The sequence below is a fragment of the Xenopus tropicalis genome, chromosome 6, assembly GCF_000004195.4.
Source record: "Xenopus tropicalis strain Nigerian chromosome 6, UCB_Xtro_10.0, whole genome shotgun sequence".
Lineage (NCBI taxonomy): Eukaryota > Metazoa > Chordata > Amphibia > Anura > Pipidae > Xenopus > Xenopus tropicalis.
This window is the reverse complement of record NC_030682.2, coordinates 39,619,165-39,641,063: the sequence shown is the minus strand read 5'-3', so window position 1 is coordinate 39,641,063 and position 21,899 is coordinate 39,619,165. Positions and strand designations below refer to the sequence as shown.

General features: G+C 38.5%; 1 protein-coding gene across 1 annotated transcript in view; it reads right to left on the bottom strand.

Annotated features, from left to right (window-relative positions):
* dnah11 (dynein axonemal heavy chain 11) overlaps positions 1 to 21,899 on the bottom strand; it is a 153,080-nt gene that overhangs the window by 8,868 nt on the left and 122,313 nt on the right. The window contains exons 64-75 of the mRNA XM_031903586.1: positions 19,452 to 19,625; positions 17,982 to 18,217; positions 15,309 to 15,431; positions 8,946 to 9,150; positions 8,602 to 8,766; positions 6,860 to 7,000; positions 5,421 to 5,591; positions 4,984 to 5,106; positions 3,181 to 3,374; positions 2,160 to 2,308; positions 575 to 702; positions 120 to 347 (exon numbers count right to left, since the gene is read on the bottom strand). Coding sequence (XP_031759446.1) covers positions 120 to 347; positions 575 to 702; positions 2,160 to 2,308; positions 3,181 to 3,374; positions 4,984 to 5,106; positions 5,421 to 5,591; positions 6,860 to 7,000; positions 8,602 to 8,766; positions 8,946 to 9,150; positions 15,309 to 15,431; positions 17,982 to 18,217; positions 19,452 to 19,625 — 2,037 coding nt within the window. The remainder of the gene's footprint in view (positions 1 to 119; positions 348 to 574; positions 703 to 2,159; positions 2,309 to 3,180; positions 3,375 to 4,983; positions 5,107 to 5,420; positions 5,592 to 6,859; positions 7,001 to 8,601; positions 8,767 to 8,945; positions 9,151 to 15,308; positions 15,432 to 17,981; positions 18,218 to 19,451; positions 19,626 to 21,899) is intronic.

Genomic DNA, 21,899 nt, shown 5'->3' with positions numbered 1-21,899 from the left:
AGCTCTGACACTGGCGCTTCCCTTATTGCAGTTGTACTAGGAAAATATTGTCATCCCTTCAACAACTACCAAGCAATAATGAAAAAGAGCTGTTTGTATAAATGTAAACATTTGTTTACCTGATCAAAATTGTCCAGAGCAGCGTGCAGATTGGCCAGCATACCCGTGGGAGGTTCATTAGTAATTTTGATGGAGTTCTCTAGAATTCCCTGAGGAATAATGTGCTCTTCTGGGGAGGGAGCAGGCTCTGCGCTGATGAAGATCCGATAGTCCTCGTGGCTCCCGGTACTGTACTGGGCAAGGAGCTTCTCTAAGGTGCCCAACCATTTTGCCACTAGATGAACATTCTGTAAAAGTAACAAGACTCCTCAATATATCTTGTATTTCCTTTTATCAGTATTAAAATTAATTTATTGACATTGAAAATGAATTTATTGGAAAAAGCACCAGCCCATGTAACATCTAACTGGTTTAAAACCACGTGTGTAATGTCATGTCAAATTATTAGTATTCTGCCAGTTTACTGTGTACTCAAGCAAGCTAAATAATAGGGGATTTCCCCTGAATCCCTTACCTGAAGAATAACCCAATGGCCTTGCTGGGCAGCTTTTTCCATTGCCTCCTCTGCTACCTTTTCTTGTCCTTGGCCAAGTGAAATATTATGAAATTTTCCGGAATCAATGGTAAAGCCAAGTTTCTTACCTAAAATAAAATCAATAATCAGTCAACTTAATGACAAAAGGTAGATTTCCAAATGATATAGTGGCTGCGTTTAGCACTTACCCGCTGTACATGCAGCTGATTAATAAGATCACAGTCAGTTCTAACAAGTACTAACCACTAGTATGATAGGGAAGCAGATAAGGGCTAATAGATGATTTTATGTCAGGAGCCTCCTGATAAAGGATTTTTTAGATTTTTTTTTCAAGTTTTATGTATTTATTTGTATTTTATTTATATAACACTAACTGGATATACATTACTTAACATTCTTACAATTAATTTATAATAAAGACAATGGGGCTCATTTCCCTACCCCGAGGACACATGGACACAAGTTTTGGAACCATAAGGGGTGTTATATTGCCATATATTTTATAAATTAAGCCATAGAAAGAGCATTACACGCAGTAGCAAATAAAGCTGGTACACAAAGACTTCTAAAAGAGAGAGAATTTTATTATATTCAAGCAACAGTTTCTTAAGGAGTTACAGAGGAATTATTGTAGGGGTGCCGGAAACGGTGATGTACCGTGTTAGCCAGTCAAAATGTTTACAGGGTAACCCTTTTGAAATAAAAAATAACAAAGGTGGTATAAAGGTGATACCTTTATTGGCTAAGATAATCATAGCAAGCTTTCAGAACATTTTAGCTCCTTTTTCAAGCCCCAAGGGCACATCGCTATTGCAGAGAGCACATATGCACTATTTGCACTAGAAAAGCCAAATCTCCACTTTAAAAAATTTGGCTCTTGAAGTTAACATGGGTGACTTTTTTCCATCCCTGGTAAAGTGGCCCCTGTGGGGAAGCTCTCACCTTCCCTCAAGGCTAAAACTAATCAAATTTAGAGGTTATAGTGCTTATAGATCAGCATTACCTTGTCTTACCCATGTCAGCTGAGGGACGTTGGTAACAAATGGGGCAGAATATAATAAAATAAGACCTTTTGAAATCAGATTAACATTTTCATGTTATAGGCTAGTGCCACACAGTGCAGTTTCTCTGCCCTGTCTAGAGCACAGGCCAAGAAACAGCCCCTCTGCTCTGATCCACTCTCTGGTAGGTCTGCCCAGATGCACTGCATCAGCCTGGGCACAGACACACAGAACAGATTTCAGCACCAAAACCCATATGTATGCATTTTTGCACCAAAATCCACTCCCTGTGTCTGCGTCCAGGCCACCGCAGTGTTTCTGGGTGCTGACACATCAAAGATTGAAGGAGGGACTGTTCCTTTGCCTGCGCTTATACACAGGCCAAGCAACTGTCCCATATAGAGGGTAAGTTTCCAAAGCTAAAAGCAGGGAAACAGAAGGTAAGAGAAAATAAACTGAAAGATAGGAATGGGGGGTCAGGGAACATATGTTCTCTAAAGGGAGAGTAACCTGTTCATAGAACCTAATTTATTTTTGAAGAATTTGGCAATGGTCGGCATTACCTAGTGCTTCTACATCTTTCAGAGGGTTCACTCCTGGAGACAGGATGAAAAAAACTGGTGTAGCCGGACTGGTTTCCTCATATGATTTGGCAAAATCTGGCCGAGCCTCCTCCACATATTTAGATCCAAGTTTTTCTTCAATAAAGTTTCTGGGAAAATGTAAATGTAGAAATTAGTAATTTAAAGTCATCAAAATTGTCTATAATTTTCTACAAACATTTTCATAGACCTTTTACATTTCTGGAATACAGCAGACTATAGGGAGTACCTAAAGAAAGTCACAGTGTAAGCTCTAGTTCAGTGATCCCCAACCAATGGCTCAGGAACAACATGTTGCTCACCAATCCTTTGGATGTTGCTCCCAGTGGCCTCAAAGCAGGTGCTCATTTTTGAATCTCTGGCTTGGGGGCAAGTATTGGTTGCTTAAAAACCACGAGTACTGTCAAACAGAACCTTCTGTAGGCTGCCAGTCCACATAGGGGCTACCAAATAGCCAACCATAGTCATAATTTGGCACCCCCAGGAACATTTTAAAAATGCTTGTGTTGCTCTCCAACTATTTTTACATTTTGATGGGTATGGGTAGAAAAGTTTGGAGGCCCCTGTTCTATTTCATACAAGGCAAGTTCCAGAAGTGGCTCCAATCAGCAGTTATTGTTGTAAACCACACAACCGATTGTCAGGAACGACACAAGGTCTTGCTTTGTGCTTCAAACATTCATTTTCCATTGTGTGAATCACACAGAGAAGGACAGATCAGCTTACAGGATAACACAGCTGATAATTTGGGGTCTCACAATGTCTGCCCTTGATTGCCTGCTACCGCTGACTCAAGAACTAGCTTGTTCCTAACCAGAGCAGGCATGGGTCACATATTGTGTAAATAGTCACACTGTGCCAACTACCTTAGTATATGGTGATTTCTGGGCCCCATACAGCAGGAGGTTTGGTTTGCAAAAACATATAAGAGGGTTAGCAGAGTGCAGAATGACTGGCCAGATAACCGGTGGAGCACATGTACCTGATGGCATAGGTCATTCGGTCTGGACGCAGTGCTCTCAACAGGATTAGCTTTTGTAGAGATGTTTTGTTTTTCCAATCCTGCGGCAATCTCTCGTTCTCTGGGTTTTCCGACTCAACAAACTTTTTCCACCGTTTAGCTGATCCTTCAATATCTCGGTCTAATCCCTTGAATTCGTCCAGCAATGAAATCATCTGTAAGGAACAATCCATCACATGGAAAGTAGAGCATCACTTTCTCTAGCACAGCTGTACTCCACTGTTTGTGTAGCACAGGTTTAAATCAATAGTGACTTAGCCTACACATCCTGGCAACTGGAAAAGTCATAACTTTATGGACTGAAACAAGGAATCACCCCTGACTGACTCCTGAGTTCTGGGGCACTATTCCAGACTATGGTACTTGTTCAAATATATGACCAAAACATCTTCAGATTTGTAGACATTTCATTGAAACTATGCATGGCTCAATGCTATCTTCACTTTCCATGAACAGTCATAAAGACTTACAGAATGGGGAGATAAGATTTGGCACTACTGTGACTGCAGGGATAAACAGCATTTAACTCCCAGTTCTTGTAAAGTAAATACTGGCAGTTATAGTTCAGCAATCACTGGTGAAGGTTGCCCACTTGTGTACTAAATACATATTATTAAGAGGCAAAAATAAGTTTTTACCTAGAAACAAAAGTTACACTGTGTCCTTTGCCATTTAAAAATTGTGGGTGTCAGTTATGGGTGTAAATTATGTATAGGGCTGCCACCTGGCTGGTATTTGATCAGCCTAGCCTAAAATCACCAGCTAGGGCTGGCACCAGTACTACAAATTTGCCGGCAATATACATGCCGGTAAATTTTTATTGGCCTATAAATCCCTCGCTTTCCTGACCCTCTCCACTGCTGATCACCCTTTATAACAATGGGCACCCCTCTGCTCTGCCTATAATCCCACCAAGTCTGCCTGTTTTCCCAACCATTTACCTGCTCCATCCACATTTCCCCTGCCCAGGGCCCCAGGCCTCCCATTTCCGGCCCCATACATTATATCCTGTCCCCAACCAAAAGGCTGGTATTAGTCACAGAAAAAGGTGGCAACCATAACTATGTAGTGACAGGAGGGGACTATTTCACAGAATAGAGGCATTGATATCAGCAATGGATTCTGCAAGAAACGCTGCTCAATAAAGTTTCCCCCTAGCACTCCTGGAGCAGTGGCCTATTTAATGGGTGAGGGTCCTCCAACAAAATTCCTATCTGCTCTGTGTGCACTTGGTTCCCTGCTCTTTGTTTATCTCATCATTACTAATGACATTTAAACTGAAAACATAAACATCCTTTATGCACCTTTTGGATGTTCTATTACAGTGTAATATCTTCTTGCCAAAATGATACATTCATGATTATATATTCTGGCTTTTGTAGCCTTTGCCTAGTAAGGTGGCACATATTTCTTTTGAGTATTGGCACATTGGGTCCATATTACTCCTGCTTTAGTGGTAAGATTAAGGTTTTACAATAGATGGTAACAGAGGTAAATAACCATGTTCAAAGTTCCCTAAGGCTTATGGGATGACACATCTGAAATACAGCCCTTTTTCTGTTTATGCTATACAATCATGAATATGCTGCTAAAGTCATTTCCACCTAAACCCAGCTAGAAGAGCATTCTGTGTTTCTGCTGTTCATTACATTCATTTAAATGATTATAATTTAGGGGATTAACAGCCAGCGGGGTTTTACAGTAACTGTACTTAAGATCATTTATTTTATATTGTGTGTAAAATTCCCTACTGTCTTGGCTTACCTTAATAGCACTCCAGGATTGGACACTCAAAAAGTCAACAGGGCTTTTGTATGAATTCTCTATGGGAAATCGTAAGAGCACATCCAGTTCTAATGAGTCAATTTCCTTTTGTTTCAAAAGTATCTAGGCAAGCAATAGAACATGCAGTTGTCACAACACGTCGGATTATAATGTCAGCATTCTCACTACTCTTTATTATACTATAGGCTTTGGGTACAGACAGTGAAGAACATTATTTTTACAGAACACAATATTATAAAGTATTTCTTAATCCACTGGACACTTATAAGTGTGTCTAGATCCACCTTCAGAGAACATACAATCTCACTCCATATACTCAGAGCCAGCTACAATGGCAATACAAAAAGGCATGGTTGTTCAAAGAAAGGCTTCTTTAAGATTTGTCATTTTATAGGCGACAGAATACAATGTCTCACCTGAAATGCTGTTTGGGAGAGAAATGTAAGCTTGTCCTTTTCAAAGAGTCCCTGGCTTGTGTATAGGAAAGCCGAATACGTGATACATTCTGTCAGTTTGGCCACTCTCTCAGTGACATCTTCTGACTGCTCTGCACGGCCTATGGCTTTATGAAAAACTACATTGAAAGCCTATTAAATAGGGATAATGTTATAAGCCTGTATTTTAGAGTAAAGTGTTAATGTAAAAATAACAATGACAAACAATAGGTCAAATTTGATTGACTTTATTTCTGTTGCATATTGTGCTTCCCTGGAGAAGTGAATTCCCTGGTATTTGGGTGCCCCAGTCTCTAGCTCCCTGCAACAGCAGCCCCATTTTGCTTTATGGCAGGGGTTTTATATATGAACTAAGGATCAGAGCCCTGGTCTTGTAAAACAATAAGCCTCTACCTGAAAGGCTCATTTACATTTATTAAATTGCTCCCTAAGAAGGTCTATATATTTTAGCCATGAGATATCAAAATAGGCTTAATTTCTAAAGGGTACAGGTATGGAATTCGTTATCCAGAAACGTATTATACAAAAAGGTCAGAATTACAGGGCATGGCACAAGTCTGCTCAGTTTGTACCTCTCTCCCCCTCCCTTCTGCTTTCTCCCTCTCCTCTGTTCCCCCTCCCATGTCTGCTGTGTAATCTGAGCTGAAAGCTGTTCCGTGCCTGCTAGCTGCTGCCTAGAAGTGAAGTCAGACCAAGCTAAAATGGCAGCTGCTATCGTAAACAAATAGAGAGCTTTTAGGGCTGTTTACTCAGGTATAGTAAAGAAAAAATATAGCATTCTAGCTTGCACTTTTGTAACTAATTTATAGCCAATAAAATGCCAAAATGGCTTTCCTTCTCCTTTAAAATTTGGTTATCCAAATTATGGAAAGACTCCTTATCCAGAAAACTCCTGGTGCCGAAAATTCTGAATAACCGGTCCCATACCTGTATTTATAAGTGCTGAAGCACAACACACTTAATACTTGCACCTCCAAGTGGCTAAAGAGATGCCTGTATCTAGCCCTTGCACTGAGTTCTGCACACAACAAGGGTTATGTGTGGGCCATGCATATGGATTCCATTGGGCAGCCCACAAACATCCTCACTACATACAAGAAGCTTAGTGATGGCGCTAAGGAACTATGTGAAGTGCACTGTGGGCAAATAACAAAGAGCTCTGTGCCTATTTATTGCATTTTGCCCTCTCTCAATAAATAACCCCTAAGGCTTATGTCAGAGTGAGAGCCTTGAGCACTGAAGCAAAGGGCATCTTAAACCCAAAGAAGTCCGAAAACCACAGCCCAACAGCAAATAAAAAAAATTCTAGTAAAAACTTGTGTAAAAAAATAAAACAAAATTATAAAAATGTGGATAATAGTGTGATTAGAGTATCACTTTGAACAAATGTGCAGAATTACCTTTAGTGAGAACTGATAAATTGGATTAATTTTACTGAGATCACTCATGATGAAATAAAGGAGAGAGGCTCGTGCAGCTGCAGCTCGGTAATGCTCTCTGGCCTCATTAATTTTGATTTCATTTTCTTTTGCTTCAACCACCTGTTCCACAATAAAGGAAAATGTCTGACAAATCAGTTAAAACGGGACGGGAGTAATTGCCCTTAAAGCAACAGACAGTCGTAATATTTGAGAATATTGTCAGAACATATATAAATGAGACCAAGAAAGAGAAAATGATGGCAGCAACAAACCAGTTGATGTTTTCAGTATGCGCATTTAATTAGCATGAACGGCATTATTTTTTGGTTTGTTATTGCCACACAGAATGTTTTTTTGAGATGCTTAAGAGCATATTTTGGATATGTTTGCATGTATATATATATATATATATATATATATATATATATATATATATAAATATATAATACACGTATGCAGAAAATAGAATCCGCACTCACAGGACTTAGTGTAAAACAATAAAGTATATTTATTGAAGCGTACAGCTAACGTTTGGCTGCTTCCGCAGCCTTTTTCGAAGTGAATAACACAAACAAAATTCCTCTGATAAACCCGATGTGGCGCCAAAAACAGGCTGATGACATCACTACACAGTAAACCAGAGCCCACCCCCAGTGTATATCAAAACAAAAATAAAAAAGCAAATATTAAAACGAAACTAACATACTGAAATGAAGAACAAAATAATCAAAAGCAGAGGAAAGACACAAAGAGAAAAAAAAAAAAAAGGAAACAGAAACGTGAAAACACTCTATAGAGCTGAACTACAACTCCCAAATAGTGCCATAGATAGACGGACTGAGGCATTGTTAAGGTCAAATATAGGCGAGTCCAATCCGTAGCTGACATATGTCGCGGGTTGTCCAAGGCATAATGGTGAACATACTCGGTGCCCTAGGCCATGAATATCCTGTAAATTATATCCTTATAAACAGTGCTTATTGATGTCATCAGTTATAATTCATGCTCAGTGAAGTCATTTCTGTCACATGATTTGTTAAAACGTATGTATTATAATAAATAGTGCAACATCTGTGGTACAATATGAGGATATTAAAAGTCACCTTGACTTATAAAAGCACTTGACCTATTGCCTTGTGCCTTTATATGGTCATGGAATTTCTTGGTGACTTGAAATATCCTTATATTTAACAGTAGGGGGTACAACCTTTTATACCCGTGAGCAACAGAAGCATGAAAATGGTTCCTGGGGGTGCCAATAAGAGCTATAATTGGCTACTTAATAGCCCCTATGTGAACTGGCAGCCTACAGAAGGCTCTGTTTGGCCTTATACCTGGTTTTTATGCACCTGCCTTGAGGCCACTGGGAAGTAAATCCAAGGCGTTGGTGAGCAACACATTCCTCACAAGCCACTGGTTGGGGATCACTGCCATAGACAATACTAAGAAGAGTCTCTGCTAAAATATTTAAATTGTTTAATCGCTCAAAAATGCCTTTGTATGTATTTTTGCGCTATTATGCAATTTGAGCGTTTTAGGAGAGACAATTCTCTGTATTTTTGAAGGCAGAGTATTTTCTGATGTTATGTAACCAAGACAAAATGGACGACAAATAGCATTATGCGTCATTGCCCTAAGGGATAAGGGGAAAGTAAGGAAAAAAGAGATTAGGAAGGATGGAGAGGCCAGAGACTGGGTTTGGAAATGACATGGCACTGTACCTTATGTTCTATCTCAGCAGCTGTGACCTTAGTAGACTCCAACTTCTCTACCAGTTCCATATCTCCCAAGAAACTGCCCTCGGCAGCAGAAAGTCGGATCAAGAGCTCATCTTCTAGACGTTTGAGTTCTATCTTAAAGTCATTCTGCTGCTTGGTCAGCATTGACTGATATTGGAGAGAATAACAATAGTGTGAAAATCCTATACAGTGAAAATAGATGCCTCAAAAAGATTCCTTTTCTCTGTTCTGAACAGCCCATTAGCCAAAACCTACATCCCTGATAGCAATTAATTGCTGCTCATTTAGAAAACATAATTATTCATTGTGTTCATGAAGTGCTCTACCTTAAGTTCTTCCAGATCTGGCCTCTCAATGCTAACAACATCAGCCAATAGCTGGTCTTCAAGTCCATCAGTAGTGACAGTGAAATTAATAAGTGTTGTCTGAGCCTGTAACTCTGGCTTGTAGTGAGGATTTGCAAGCTTTGTATGGAGGATAAGCCGGAAGTGCTGGTTGTATTCACACTCTTTGTCCCCAATCTTGATGTACCTAGAATGACTTATATAGTTACTCTTGGGTTGTGCATTTTCACATTTTTAGAAGAACTTTTTAATACTTAAATTCTTTTTATCTGCAAAAATTGATCATATGACAAAGCCTTCCCAGGGGTGTGTAACGAAAAGCCCCCTCAACTGAATTCCGTTTAGTAAATAACTAGCATTCGTTTTGTTTTAGCCCAAGTACGTACCCTTTAAATTTTCCAGTTACTTACTTTACGCTCCCCTACCTACCTTGCTCATTACCTCTTTACATACATGAATTCTAGACTTTGATAGAGCTGCCCCCACGTCTAGCCTAACATAGCTTCAGTGTACATTATATGCTGCTAAATGCAATGCTCAGTGCCACATCTCCCACCTACCAATTCTTGCTCTTGCCCATCCCCATGTGTGTGAATGCATCTATCTATCTATCAATCTATCTATCTATCTCCATCTATCTCCCTATCTATCTATCTATCTATCTATCTATCTATCTATCTATCATCTATCTATCTATCTATCTATCTATCTATCTATCTATCTATCTCTCCAACTATCTATCTATCTATCTATCTATCTATCTATCTATCTATCTATCTATCTCTCCAACTATCTCTATCTATCTCTATCTACCTATCATAGTATCAGCAAAAATAAAGACTTGCTGTAACACCCCATTAAACCCTACCCTATTTGCAGCAGTCTGGTTCCCACACTGGTTGCCATAATCCCCCAAATGCTTTCCTACCACAGATACCAAAGTAACAGGCATATACAGTAGCTCTGCAAGGGAAACTTTTGGTAAGAGAGACTTTCATGATGAAAAAAATCAAAGCCACCCTCCAATGTTACGGTAAACTCTTTGGTTTTATATTTTATAAGAAGCATGGTCCTGCATTACTGCATCTACTTGGAAGGGTGTCTGGATTAATGCATGGTTCCTACTTTCTAACCCCCCACCAACAGTCATTATATTAATATTATATTCTTTTTAATAATTCACCATAAATCAGCACTGCTACTAAAGCCTAGCTGTGCTCTCTATGGGACATATTTATGAAAGCGTGAAAGTAAAAATTTGGAGTAATTTCTCCAACAATGAAAATCGCCCCTAACATCACCAATTTACTAAAGAAGAGTACAAGTTTTTGCGAATTAACTTTGCATTGGTGAAAATTCTCTTCACATTGGTGTAAATTCACATGTTTTCTCCAGGTGAAGTTTCTCTATTGAATATTTGCCAATTTACTAAGAGCACAAGAATGAATTTTCACCAAGCTACATTTCCCCCAGTTCAGGCTGGGAACAGCCACTATAAATATAGAGCAAACACTTCTGTATCTCATTATCCCCAACAAGCGATTTCGGCAAATCGCCGAAAATGCCTTGCGAGGCAACTTCAGTGATTTGCCGAAATCGCCTGCGCAGCGTGTGCCATCCCACTGGCGACTTACATTTTCCGCGTTTTGATGGTAGTTCGGGGAGATTAGTCGCCCGTGACAAGGGAGATTTGTCACGGGCGACTAATCTCCCCGTGTGCCAGAGTCCTAAATCTGCTAAAAAATAATTTAAACATGAAATAAACCCAACAGGATTGATTTCCCTCCAATAAGGATTCACTCTATCATGTACAAGGTACTGGTTTATTATTAAAGAGAAAAGAGGACTCATTTAAAAAAAAGTGAATTATTTGATTAAAATGGAGTCTATGGGGCACATTTACTAGGAAGCGAAGCTTCACCTTTCACAAGCGCATATTTTTCTCTAGCGGCACAATCTTTTAGCAAAACTTCGCTAGCGTGTGAGATCTAGTGTTAATTGAAATCCGTGACTATATAAAGGGAAGATATGTGTATTTATTAATGATGTTGCTGAACTTGGTGAAAGTGCCCAATTATTTTTTTAAATGTCTATGGAACCAAAAGGAAGACTCTCTTCTCAGCTGCAGTAAGAACAGTCAGACGCAGAAAAAAATATTATTGTTACAGTTCAACAACAACATTAACAAGCTATTTCTAATAAATTGCAACAAATCTACGGCCCGCATGGGTTAATATAGTGAAACAAGAGTTGTTTAATGTAAAAAGATATGTTGCAGCACTATTTGCCTGGCTTTTATGGTAAGCAGAAGCCTATTATTTTACGCTGCGCCCCACCATTGGTTGACAGGCTGTGCTTGGAATAGGACTGAGAGATATTGTCATGCAAATGATGCTTACAAATATGCGAGATTATGTAAATAGTTCCAGCCTACTTTCGCTATTTTCCTCTAAAACAAAATGCTAATTCAACACTTGAAAATATTTGAAATTTCTGGCCTTCTGTGAGCACCATCCCCTTCATTATCAAGCAAATTAAAGCTAAAAAGCATCCCACAATGATAATACATTACAGTGAGGCTTTACAGATCAGCTCCTTCTAAAATGCAAGCTGTTAGATTTGCTTTGGAAGGGATACAGTTCGATAAATATTTCCCGCTATGCTTTCCACTGTCAACTGATATCATAAGACATATTTTATTTGAAATTAGTGGTGTCTAAAGCTCAGTAGATTTAATTATTTGTAATTACCTAGTTGTTGTCAGTATGTGGCCATTTTATGACAGTAAAGTCTACAGTGTGGGTCAGGTTCAACGGTATATCTTTTCAACACAGAATTAATGTACTATTGATAGAACCATTACTGGGAGCAAATTAAAGTCTGTGCTGATGGATTGGTCCACGGGGAGCTGTCAGACTTGAAAGGAGTAATTAGTATTCATTACTTCATACTCCACAACATTCCAATTATTAATGAACTTCAACTGTTGGACTGCTCCAAATATATCACAACCATCTATTTAGCCATTATTTCAAAGTAAGGATTTATATCTTGCCAAGTCATTAAAAAATCTCGAAGTGTGATATTGTTCATCAGGCACGATAAGGACTTGGGGTCTGTGAGTGCTTGGAAGTGGAGAACTCATTGACAGAATTTCTATAGAAGAGTTTTTATGCACCCTCCACTAATAGAAAGCTTGCCAGTTATTCTGCACACATCCGGGGCAAGCACATTTTATGTTCTATTTACTTTACCTATGGATTACTTTACTGCTTGCAAAGGATGTTTACCAGCTTCCAGTACAAGACTAAGAAAACATTCACACAACTTTAATTAATCATCACATCTCTAGACTTGTAAGGTTAGGTGCCTGAATGAATAACAGCTGCCAGTTCTGGTAACCCATAGCAAGGTAAAGTGGCTATTCAACCAAGGATTCTTCCCTGTAGGTGTAGGTGCCTGAATGAATGACAGCTGCCAGTTCTGGTAACCCATAGCAAGGTAAAGTGGCTATTCAACCAAGGATTCTGCCCTGTAGGTGTAGGTGCCTGAATGAATAACAGCTGCCAGTTCTGGTAACCCATAGCAAGGTAAAATGGCTATTCAACCAAGGATTCAGCCCTGTAGGTGTAGGTGCCTGAATGAATGACAGCTGCCAGTTCTGGTAACCCATAGCAAGGTAAAGTGGCTATTCAACCAAGGATTCTGCCCTGGAGGACTCTCCACAACAAACCATACTCAGAAGAGAGTTCTTCAGTGTCAGACAGGCCCACCAGGTTACCAGGTGGGCCCAAGTGTCAATCGGCCCTTCTGTTCCTAATCATTTGGCTCATTTTATGTTCATTCCCTATTTCTGTATGAAAACAAAGAGGCAAAATAGTTAAAAACTAGGGAATTAAAGAGGTTGACTGAGGAGAGAAGTCAGCCCGTAGACTAGCGTTTTATGGTGGGCCCCTGGCATCCCAGTCCAACACAGTGGTCCTTGGCAAAGACCCTCAAGATGAATACAGCCACATGAAAAAACACAGAGAGAAACTCAGAACGTAACTACTGTCTCTCTGTTATCCTTTGCACTAAACTCCATCTTGGAACACACTTCTCGAGGCAGGTGGTACTTCCAAGGCAGCCTTGTATCGGTACACCCTGTACTTGGCAGCTTTGGAACTTTTTAGAAAGAGGTGCAGGCAGTCATAGATCAGGGGATATGAGAAAGTTTACAACCCCTTTAAAGGTTGTAAGAAAGGTATGGAATATCTTATTTAAATATCTATCATTACTTGCTGTCATGTAAAAAATAGCTTCATGCAAAGGCAACCACCAGCCTCGGTACTACATCCTCCATCTCTGCTTTTTTTTTATTCAAGCTTTTATTTCATAAATAAGCACACATTTGAGTTTGGTAAGTTTTAGAGATTATTTCAATTAGAAAAAGATTTGAAAAACTCACAAAGCTGAATTTTGATAAACAGGCTTCCAAATGTAATGTTAGTGTGAATGTTCAGTTCTTGTCATTGCTCTTACTGTATGCAGAAAGTGTTTCTCACTGATATCCTTGGTTAAATGCTGATTAGTTGTCCTAGTTGAGGCGTTATCTACCATATTAATTGTTCTTTATTTCACATTGCAGAATAATATATGGGCATTACAGTCACATGGCCTATATAAATGTACAGAAACATGTAATGAAGTGTCTGCATTTAGGCAATACAATGGCAAACCTGACTAAATCTGTCAATAAAAATATTTTTTTTTTTACCTCCTGTTGATAAATGCAGCCGACTTTGTAGGTGTGGATAAATGAACCCCTGGGGTACCAAGCCCCTTCTGCATATTTATCTGCCCGGAGGCTAACCCCACTGCAGGTTTTTATATGATTTAAACGGCTGTGTGTGGCAGTTATGCGTGCCGTGCTTCATTATATCCTTCAAAGTCTTTTATATAAATCTATGTGTCTGGTGAAACTGTGTATCAATTGGCTCCATATTGCCACATAAAGTGACTCTTAGACCTGCCTTTAACAATATCTATCATTTTGTCTCTCTGTGCTGGGGCACCATGTACCTGTACAATTCTATGTGTAACGCTGCTTATTAATAGCACTACTATATAAATACAAAAATGTGTGCCATGAATGAAAAGCAATTTATACAATAATGTCTCCTGTCCATGCATTCCTGCACCAGGAGACAGGTAGTAATTAAATGCTGTAGTTCTGCCAGCTCTTGCCACCATGTTTCAATGAGCGTATTTTAGACTCTTTTGAGAGGTATCAAAAGTAAATATATCTGGTGAAAGTGAACAGTAAAGGGGCTCAGAGTAGGAATATCATTTTAGCCCCTTTTTAGTTCATAATAGTACAGGTATAGGATCTAATATCTGGAATGCTTGAGACCTATGGTTTTTTGGATAAGGGATCCTTCTGAAATGAAATAAAACCAATATGGATTCATGTAGCTTAGCTGGGATCAAGTACAAGGTACTGTTTTATTATAACAGAGAAAAAGGAAATCATTTTTAAAAATTAGAATTTCAGGAATGGGACCTGTTATCCTGTTTACCAGACAATATATATATTTAAACTCCCTAAAAAGCTTGTTTCATTGTTTTTGGGGCACATGATGCATCCTTATATTAATATTTTACTGGCTACTTCTATTACTTATACTACATAGTAACATTGTTTCCTACACTTTGTAAGACATTACATTAAAGTTTTGTCTTGTCTTGAACCCATGTGACAGTTTTTCTGAAAGAAAAGATTCCCTGGTGGAATTACAGACTGTGACTCTCAATATATCAATCTCCCTGTAATAATTTTCCTTACTAAAGCAATTGGCTTACTCTAATAACCAAAGTGAATACGATACATAGTAATAATATTTACCACTTCATCAATCAATTACCTTTAGAGTGCAAGTTATAACTGTTACATTTGGTGTAAAAATATAATTCATATATTTAAAAATGGCATTAACAAAGAAATATCATGAAATTTCAAAATCAAATTCTACATTTTTCAGAGAATGAATTCCCAGTGTAGCCTAGCTTGCCCCCCAAGTTTTTACATTCTCTAACGTAATAAAGGTAAGGGGAGACCTATCACATATCAAATAATTTTTAACTATATTTGATAATTTCAGAGTGGTTAAGAAAATAATAAGAGCATATGGGCTTTAGGAACTTCTGGTCAGAAAGTGGGGAGAATTAAGAGAATGAAGGAATAGCTTGGCCAAGCAGTTGCTACTTGAGTTTTGCCTTTTCACTTTGTATTTAAGACTGTACCATGCATAGGATATAGAATGCTAATAGCGGCCCCACTGATCTAAGCAATTAATCACAACTTACCTTCCCCTTTTAATAGTGTTCCTTCCAAGCAGGGGGTCAAGAACTGGGTCAACATTTTCGGCTAGATTTTCGATTAATACTGTATCGCCAGAGGCCAGTGCTGTTTCAATGGTTTGTAAATAGCTGTGTGTGTGGAACAAGAACAAGGATTATGCACTTTTCAGACCATCTTTCTGTTGTTTCATGGTGAAAAAGCTAATTATCTCGACTTCACACTAGGATATATTAACAAAAGCCCCTTGCTCATGTTGCCAGAAGTCCCAGCAATTTTGGGTTGATGAACCCACCCGCTCCAGATATATAGGGGCATTTAGTAACTGTGATGTATGCATTAGGTAGTACCTGAGCATACTGCTCAGTACTTACTCACAGGTATGAGGTACAGAGATCTCATAGGGAAAACAGGGGTCAGACCCCATATTGTAATGTCCACTTTAGCAATCTTACATCTACAGTTGTTCTAGCATATTTCTCCATTAGCATCAGCTGTATTGCGCTAAGCTGCTTCCTCAGCCAGGCCTCACAGCATACATGCTAAAAAGGAAGCAAAGAGACTTGCTACTTGCTAAAATGCACCCTCCTCCCAAAAAAGGTAGAAGTACAAAAAAATACAAAGGAACTATTCTACACCTTAATTGAGTAGTATAATAAAACAAGCAAGGTCTGCCCCTAGTCTAGTAACTCATAGCAACGAATCAGATTTTTACATGTTACAATATATTAGCTATCATGGAAGAGGGATTGACCCATTCCCCTTTTAGATAATTTTTTGCTTTGCGTGTAACATATGGTCACAGAATCATTTTCATTGCACCATTTAATTTAATATTTTGTGTTCACACAGCAATGACAATAGTAACTAGGATCTCCTATATAAAGCTGCATATTAGGAATGTCCACCAACAGCTGGGAGCCCAGACCCTCTAGGATACAGCCTTAGATTTAAAAGCGACTCAGAATGTATCCTATTAATAATGCCAAGTAATAATTGGGTAGGATAGAAAATAATTTGATTTGTGTAAAAGAGTGAGCGCTCCATTAAAAACACATTATGATCCATAAAGTAAAAGGGCAAGATACCTTCATTCATCAGCAGAAAATTATTCTCCTTTGTGTATTGAGTAGTTCAACAGAAGAATAATAGGAAGAGCGGAATAGGAGCTGCCTTAACCCCTAACTGTCCCCTTTTTCATAATTCCAGAGGAAGGATCTGTAGCTCCTGTGTTTGATGTATTTAATGTATCTTAGGCCTCTAATGCTCTATAGGTACAGATATCTCATAAGAGAAACTGAGTGGATTCCAAATGATGCATGCCTACCATATTGCCCACTGCACTGTTGATTTCCAGAAACTGCTGGCCATGAAGTTTTCAGACCGGCCCCCATAAAGTTTTCACTTATAGCGGTACAGTCCTCAGTAATAAAATCCTTAAAGTTCCTTGCAAACAGCATAAAACCAAAAAGAGTGGTTTTTTTTCCTCCATGGATTTTATAACTTTTTATAGATCTCTACTGTAGCACATGCAAAGATATCAAAGTCTTGTGATAATAACTTTATAATACTACTTGTAGAAAAGATATTAAAGGAGATAAAAACTAATTAAGCTTTATCAAAAAGATCTATGTAAATACAGCCATAAGCACTCACAGAAAGTCCTCTATCAAAAGAAACACAGGATTTCTTTATTTCTTTTGTGTATACATGTTCTTCAGTATCAGACTTCCTCTCCTTTAGGGCTCCTTAGGTTTTTGCTCCCCCTCCCATAATAATTCACTCCCCCTCCCATAAGAATGTGTGATCTAAGCTACCAAGGGCACAGAAGCTACTGAGACCAAGCTAAAATGGCAGCTGCTATCTTAAAGAAACGGAGGGAGCTTCTAGGGCTGTTCACTCAGGTTCACACTAATGTGGCTAATCTATTGGCAGTAAAATGCAACATCTTAGCTCAATAGACCTGACATTTATCAATATATAGGTTGAAATGCAGCTATGAGTTAATGAAGTTAAATATCTTTTTATAATTCAGTCTAATGACAGGTTGGACAAGATGTGGAATTACACAGCTACAGCTTCTGAAGTCACAACCACCTGGGCAAAGTAAGAAGAAGCTGAGGGCATGCTGAACTGAAGGTTTATTCTCTTTCTTGGCACCATCAAAGCCACACATTCTGCTGCCAGGGTAAGAGGGATTTTATTTAAAAAAAAAACAAAACTGGGGCCTTTTAGGGAACTTTATATTTTGTAGCTTTGGTGTCTTTATTTTAATTATATACTGAAACATATCTAATAATTCAGAAATTTGCACTTCTAGTAAGGAACAGCAACTGTAATAAAGTTGGTAATTGGAAATTTTATATAATATTGCAGAAAAATCACAGGTGTGATATTTGACTTTTTGGCCCAAGCACTTTCTTTTGCTGCTAAAGAAAGTCAGTTCAACAGCGATTATTGTGATCCATTTGAAGAACAACTCGGACTACAGCTATTGAGACATTACTCACTACTCACATGTTCACTAGATATATCATCATTTTTATCCCAGCTTTAATCATCTGCCCTATAAAACCCCCAGCTGCCAATACTGCAAGCAAACAGTAACGTAAAAGTTCATTTCCCTGTAAAACCATTTTGCATTAACAATTTTTAAAATTACTGTTTTTTTTTTAACTTACCCTTTCTGTCCTAAATTGATAACTTTTAAAACAGTTCCGTATTTATTCTTGATCCATTTTATGCCCTGTTGCTGGGGATCTATCATAAGAGGCCATCGTTCTGCGTTTATTAAAATAGTGGCATTTTCTGTTGACATTCGGTCGCTGGGCAGACCTTCATTATTCCACCCTGCCACAGTAGCATCATCAGTCAGCATGGCAATTGGGTCCAAACCTTCTGATACGGGAATAACAACCTAAAGAGGCAACAGTATCATGCAGCACAATGATAAATTAACATTTCCAGACTCATATTTGGCAGAGCGGAAATAGAACATGTACGTGAGCAATGGGACAAAAAGGATGAATGAACAAAAGAGTTTTTGTATAAAAATCCAGTAAGAAGACTGGTGTTTGCATTATCAGTTTACCCAGTACCTACACCCCCATCCTTCAAAAAAACCCCTATTGTTTACAAAAGCTACAATGCCTATGATTGAGTCAGGTTATGTCTGTTATCTTTCCTGTAAATAACATGGGCATCAAGACTTGTTTCTACCAGCAAGGCAAGAGAAGTGCAGGCCAAGTGGTATCTCTAGGGCAGCTGCTTTACATGCCCGTGCTGTGGTGCTGAGGTATTTATGATGGCAAATGACTTATACTTTGATTTTCTATTTTGGCAGCATTCATCTTGTTTGGATTCCTTTTCCTAATACTATGGACTGCATAGTGGGATATTGCTTCATATTTCTCTACATATGCATCCCCAGGTGCTTGTCAAAATATACTGTGAAATCATCATTTAAAGAGGATGTTCAACTTCAGACAACAGTATGAATTTGAAGAGCCCCAGTGGAAAAAAACATTTAATTTAAATGTTTAGTTTTGAAGCTATAAATCCTACGACCTGCACACTCCTCTCTCTTTTTAAGGGATTGCCAACACCAAATTGCATTCTGCCCAAACAGGACGTTGACACTAAACTGGTTCTGCGCATGCCTTCCCTTTCCTGATTTATTTGAATTGTATTAATCCAATTGGATGAATCTTGCCAGCCAATGGTATCAGATATGCAGATAAAATAGAAGATTGAAGGCATGCACAGAACCAGTTCAGTGTCAACTTTCTGCTTTGGCAGAATGCAAGTTGGTGTTGGTGATCCCTTCAAAAAAGAGAGGAGAGAGCAGATTGTAGCAGCATTGATCCAGGTCTGTAGCTTCAAAACTAAACAAATAATAATAATTATGCTCTTCAGATTCAGCCTAATGTCTGAAGGTGAACATCCCTTTTAAGATTTAGGTTGCCATGAAAAAACTAAGGCACATTACATGACAAGGTATCCATTAGTAGCAAGCCGTCTAGCACAGGTATAGGGTGTTACCTTTTAGAAAAGCAGCAGTGTCTATTTGGTAAATCTATAACATTGGTGAAACAGATCTAGTAACAGACAGAAATTCTAAATGGCAAATTTGTTCATCCGAATAACTTTACCTTCTGAGATGTAAGGAAAGGGATCCAAATATTTTCCATCAGTTCCTGGCGATAACGTTTAGAAAAGGAGCCAACATAAGATACAAAGGCAGCTGTCAGGAGCACATCGCCACACAATGTCTTTTCTTGGGCTTTAAAGCTTTTGATGGATTCACTCCAGCGTATATTTTCTGACTAAAACATGGAGCAAACAGTGAAAACTGATTTAAAAAAAAAAAAAGCCAAAGAAGCTGAATTACATAATTGGGTCAAAGTACGTCAATGTAATCTATAAATACTGACCTTTCTAGAACTACACAACATTATTATATAAACTAAAACTGTTTTTGTAAGGGGAATGATAGCAGTACAGGGGGATAAGGTAAATTATAAGAAAGAATGTTGTTATAGAATGTCCTATTCTTAGCAGCTTTTCAGTTTGTCTTAGTTGTTTTTTATAGTTTTTTAACTATATGACTTTCTTTTCTGCATTTTCTGCTCCCTGGGGCTACAGTTCTGTTGTTACTTTTTATACTTCTTGAATACTACTATAAACCTTTGTATTCAGGCCTTCTACTATTTATCTTGCAGTCTCTCATTCAAACCAAGGCCTGGTTGCTAGATGTATATATATATATATTTCAGTCGGTCTGATCATGTGACTAAAATAACACCACTAAGCACCAGAAATATTGATATTATTTTCAACTTCAAGTGTGCATGAATAATTACTTTATGCCCCAGAAGCACTTAAGCATGGCTGAAATGGTGGTAAAATTTAAAGTACTTTAAGAAATATGAATATTGGAGTGTGGACCATTTTTACTGTATATGTATCTGTCTTGAATGTTGGGCTTATCAAATTATAAGGCATTACATTAAGTAAATGTAGAGCACACTCATACAGGCCATTCGCCTTCACAGGTAATGTATTTTTTGAACATATACATATAGAATCTTGCTTTGTACCTTTTAACATAACTTTGCAGGGTGTTTAGTGATATTGCCATTATTTGTATATATGGCACACTGTTCCTTTAAGAAATGCTTTTTTTTGTTCATAGTGTTTTTTTTTCTGTTTTTCTATTGGACGTCCCTTATATGCCAACATTTTGCTGCCCGGAGCACATGATTAAGTGTCTCTGGGCTAGGGTTGCCACCTGTCTGGTTTTGACCCCGGACAGCCCTTCCGAAAACCGGGCTGTCTGGGGTCAAGGCTTCCTCCTGCCTGGTATATGTGACCACACAGAAGAGGTAGCCAATATCTGTAAGATGTGAAGACTTCCCCTTTAATTATTCACAGTGCACAGAAGTTTGTTCGTTTAGAAGGAACCTGAGATTTATTCCTTCTGTTGAAGTCTCTTGTGAATAAGTCATAAACAACAATGCAAATCTTTTTTTTTAATCTACAGGAGAATGTTAAAACTAGAAGATTTTCTGAACATGGAATGATCATCTGTTTAAATCTCCAATAATTTCATATGGCATTCATATATCATAAATCACAAGTGCGGGGGATAAAAGGAGCTTAAGAGTTGGAACATGCAGCGTAATAAATTCCGAGACAGTTAAAAATCACTATCATTTTATCCTAATGCATTATAGATTGCTTGTAATGCCATCTTGCCCGGGATGACCCATTTCTAATTTTTAACAGCTGCTCTGCTCGGGAGTTAGTTAATGATTAAATATAAAGTGCCTGATTCATTAGCCGCAGGATTCGGCTCCCAGGTCAATGCTACATGGGGAAAATCATCAGTTCACTTATTTTTCTTCTTGTCTACTAGGTCCAGCAGTATTAATTCTGATCAGATATAGGCTTTACTGTCTCAATAATTCAGTGTTAATACGGATGCAAACATGATCTTTCAGCTGCATCGACTGCTGCAATAGCGCACACAGAGTTTCACTATAGAGACTGCCATATACTCTTTGATACTGTTTGTTTCAGTTTAGGAGAAGCACTATTCCTCGCACTTATCTTCTATTGTGCCAAAAAAAGTTCAAGGCAGAGTATGATGAAAAAATGATTTAGATGTTTCATGGCAGGGAGAGTGGAGAAAATTAAGCCACAGATATACAGTATGATGGGTGCTTTTGTCAACAGGGTTGCCAGGTACATCTTACTGGCCAGGGCAGGTAATTGGTCTTTGGGGGGCAGGTCCATGATGTCAGGGGAGGAGCAATGATGCTAATGGGGCCAGGGAATGAAGTCAGTGGGCTGCATTTGAGGGTAAATAGTTTAAAAATGGAAGACAAAGGACACTCTGGGGGTGGAAGACACAATTATATTGCCGGTAAATTTGTAATACCGGCCCCAGCCCTGGCTGCTATTTTACTGGCTAGGCTGGGGAAATACCGGCCAGGTGGCAACCCTATTTGTGAAAGACCACAAGGCAAGTTACCATCTACCGCTATGTCTACCAGAGAATAAAGGTAAGGGGATGTACATCCAATGAACCTTAGAGA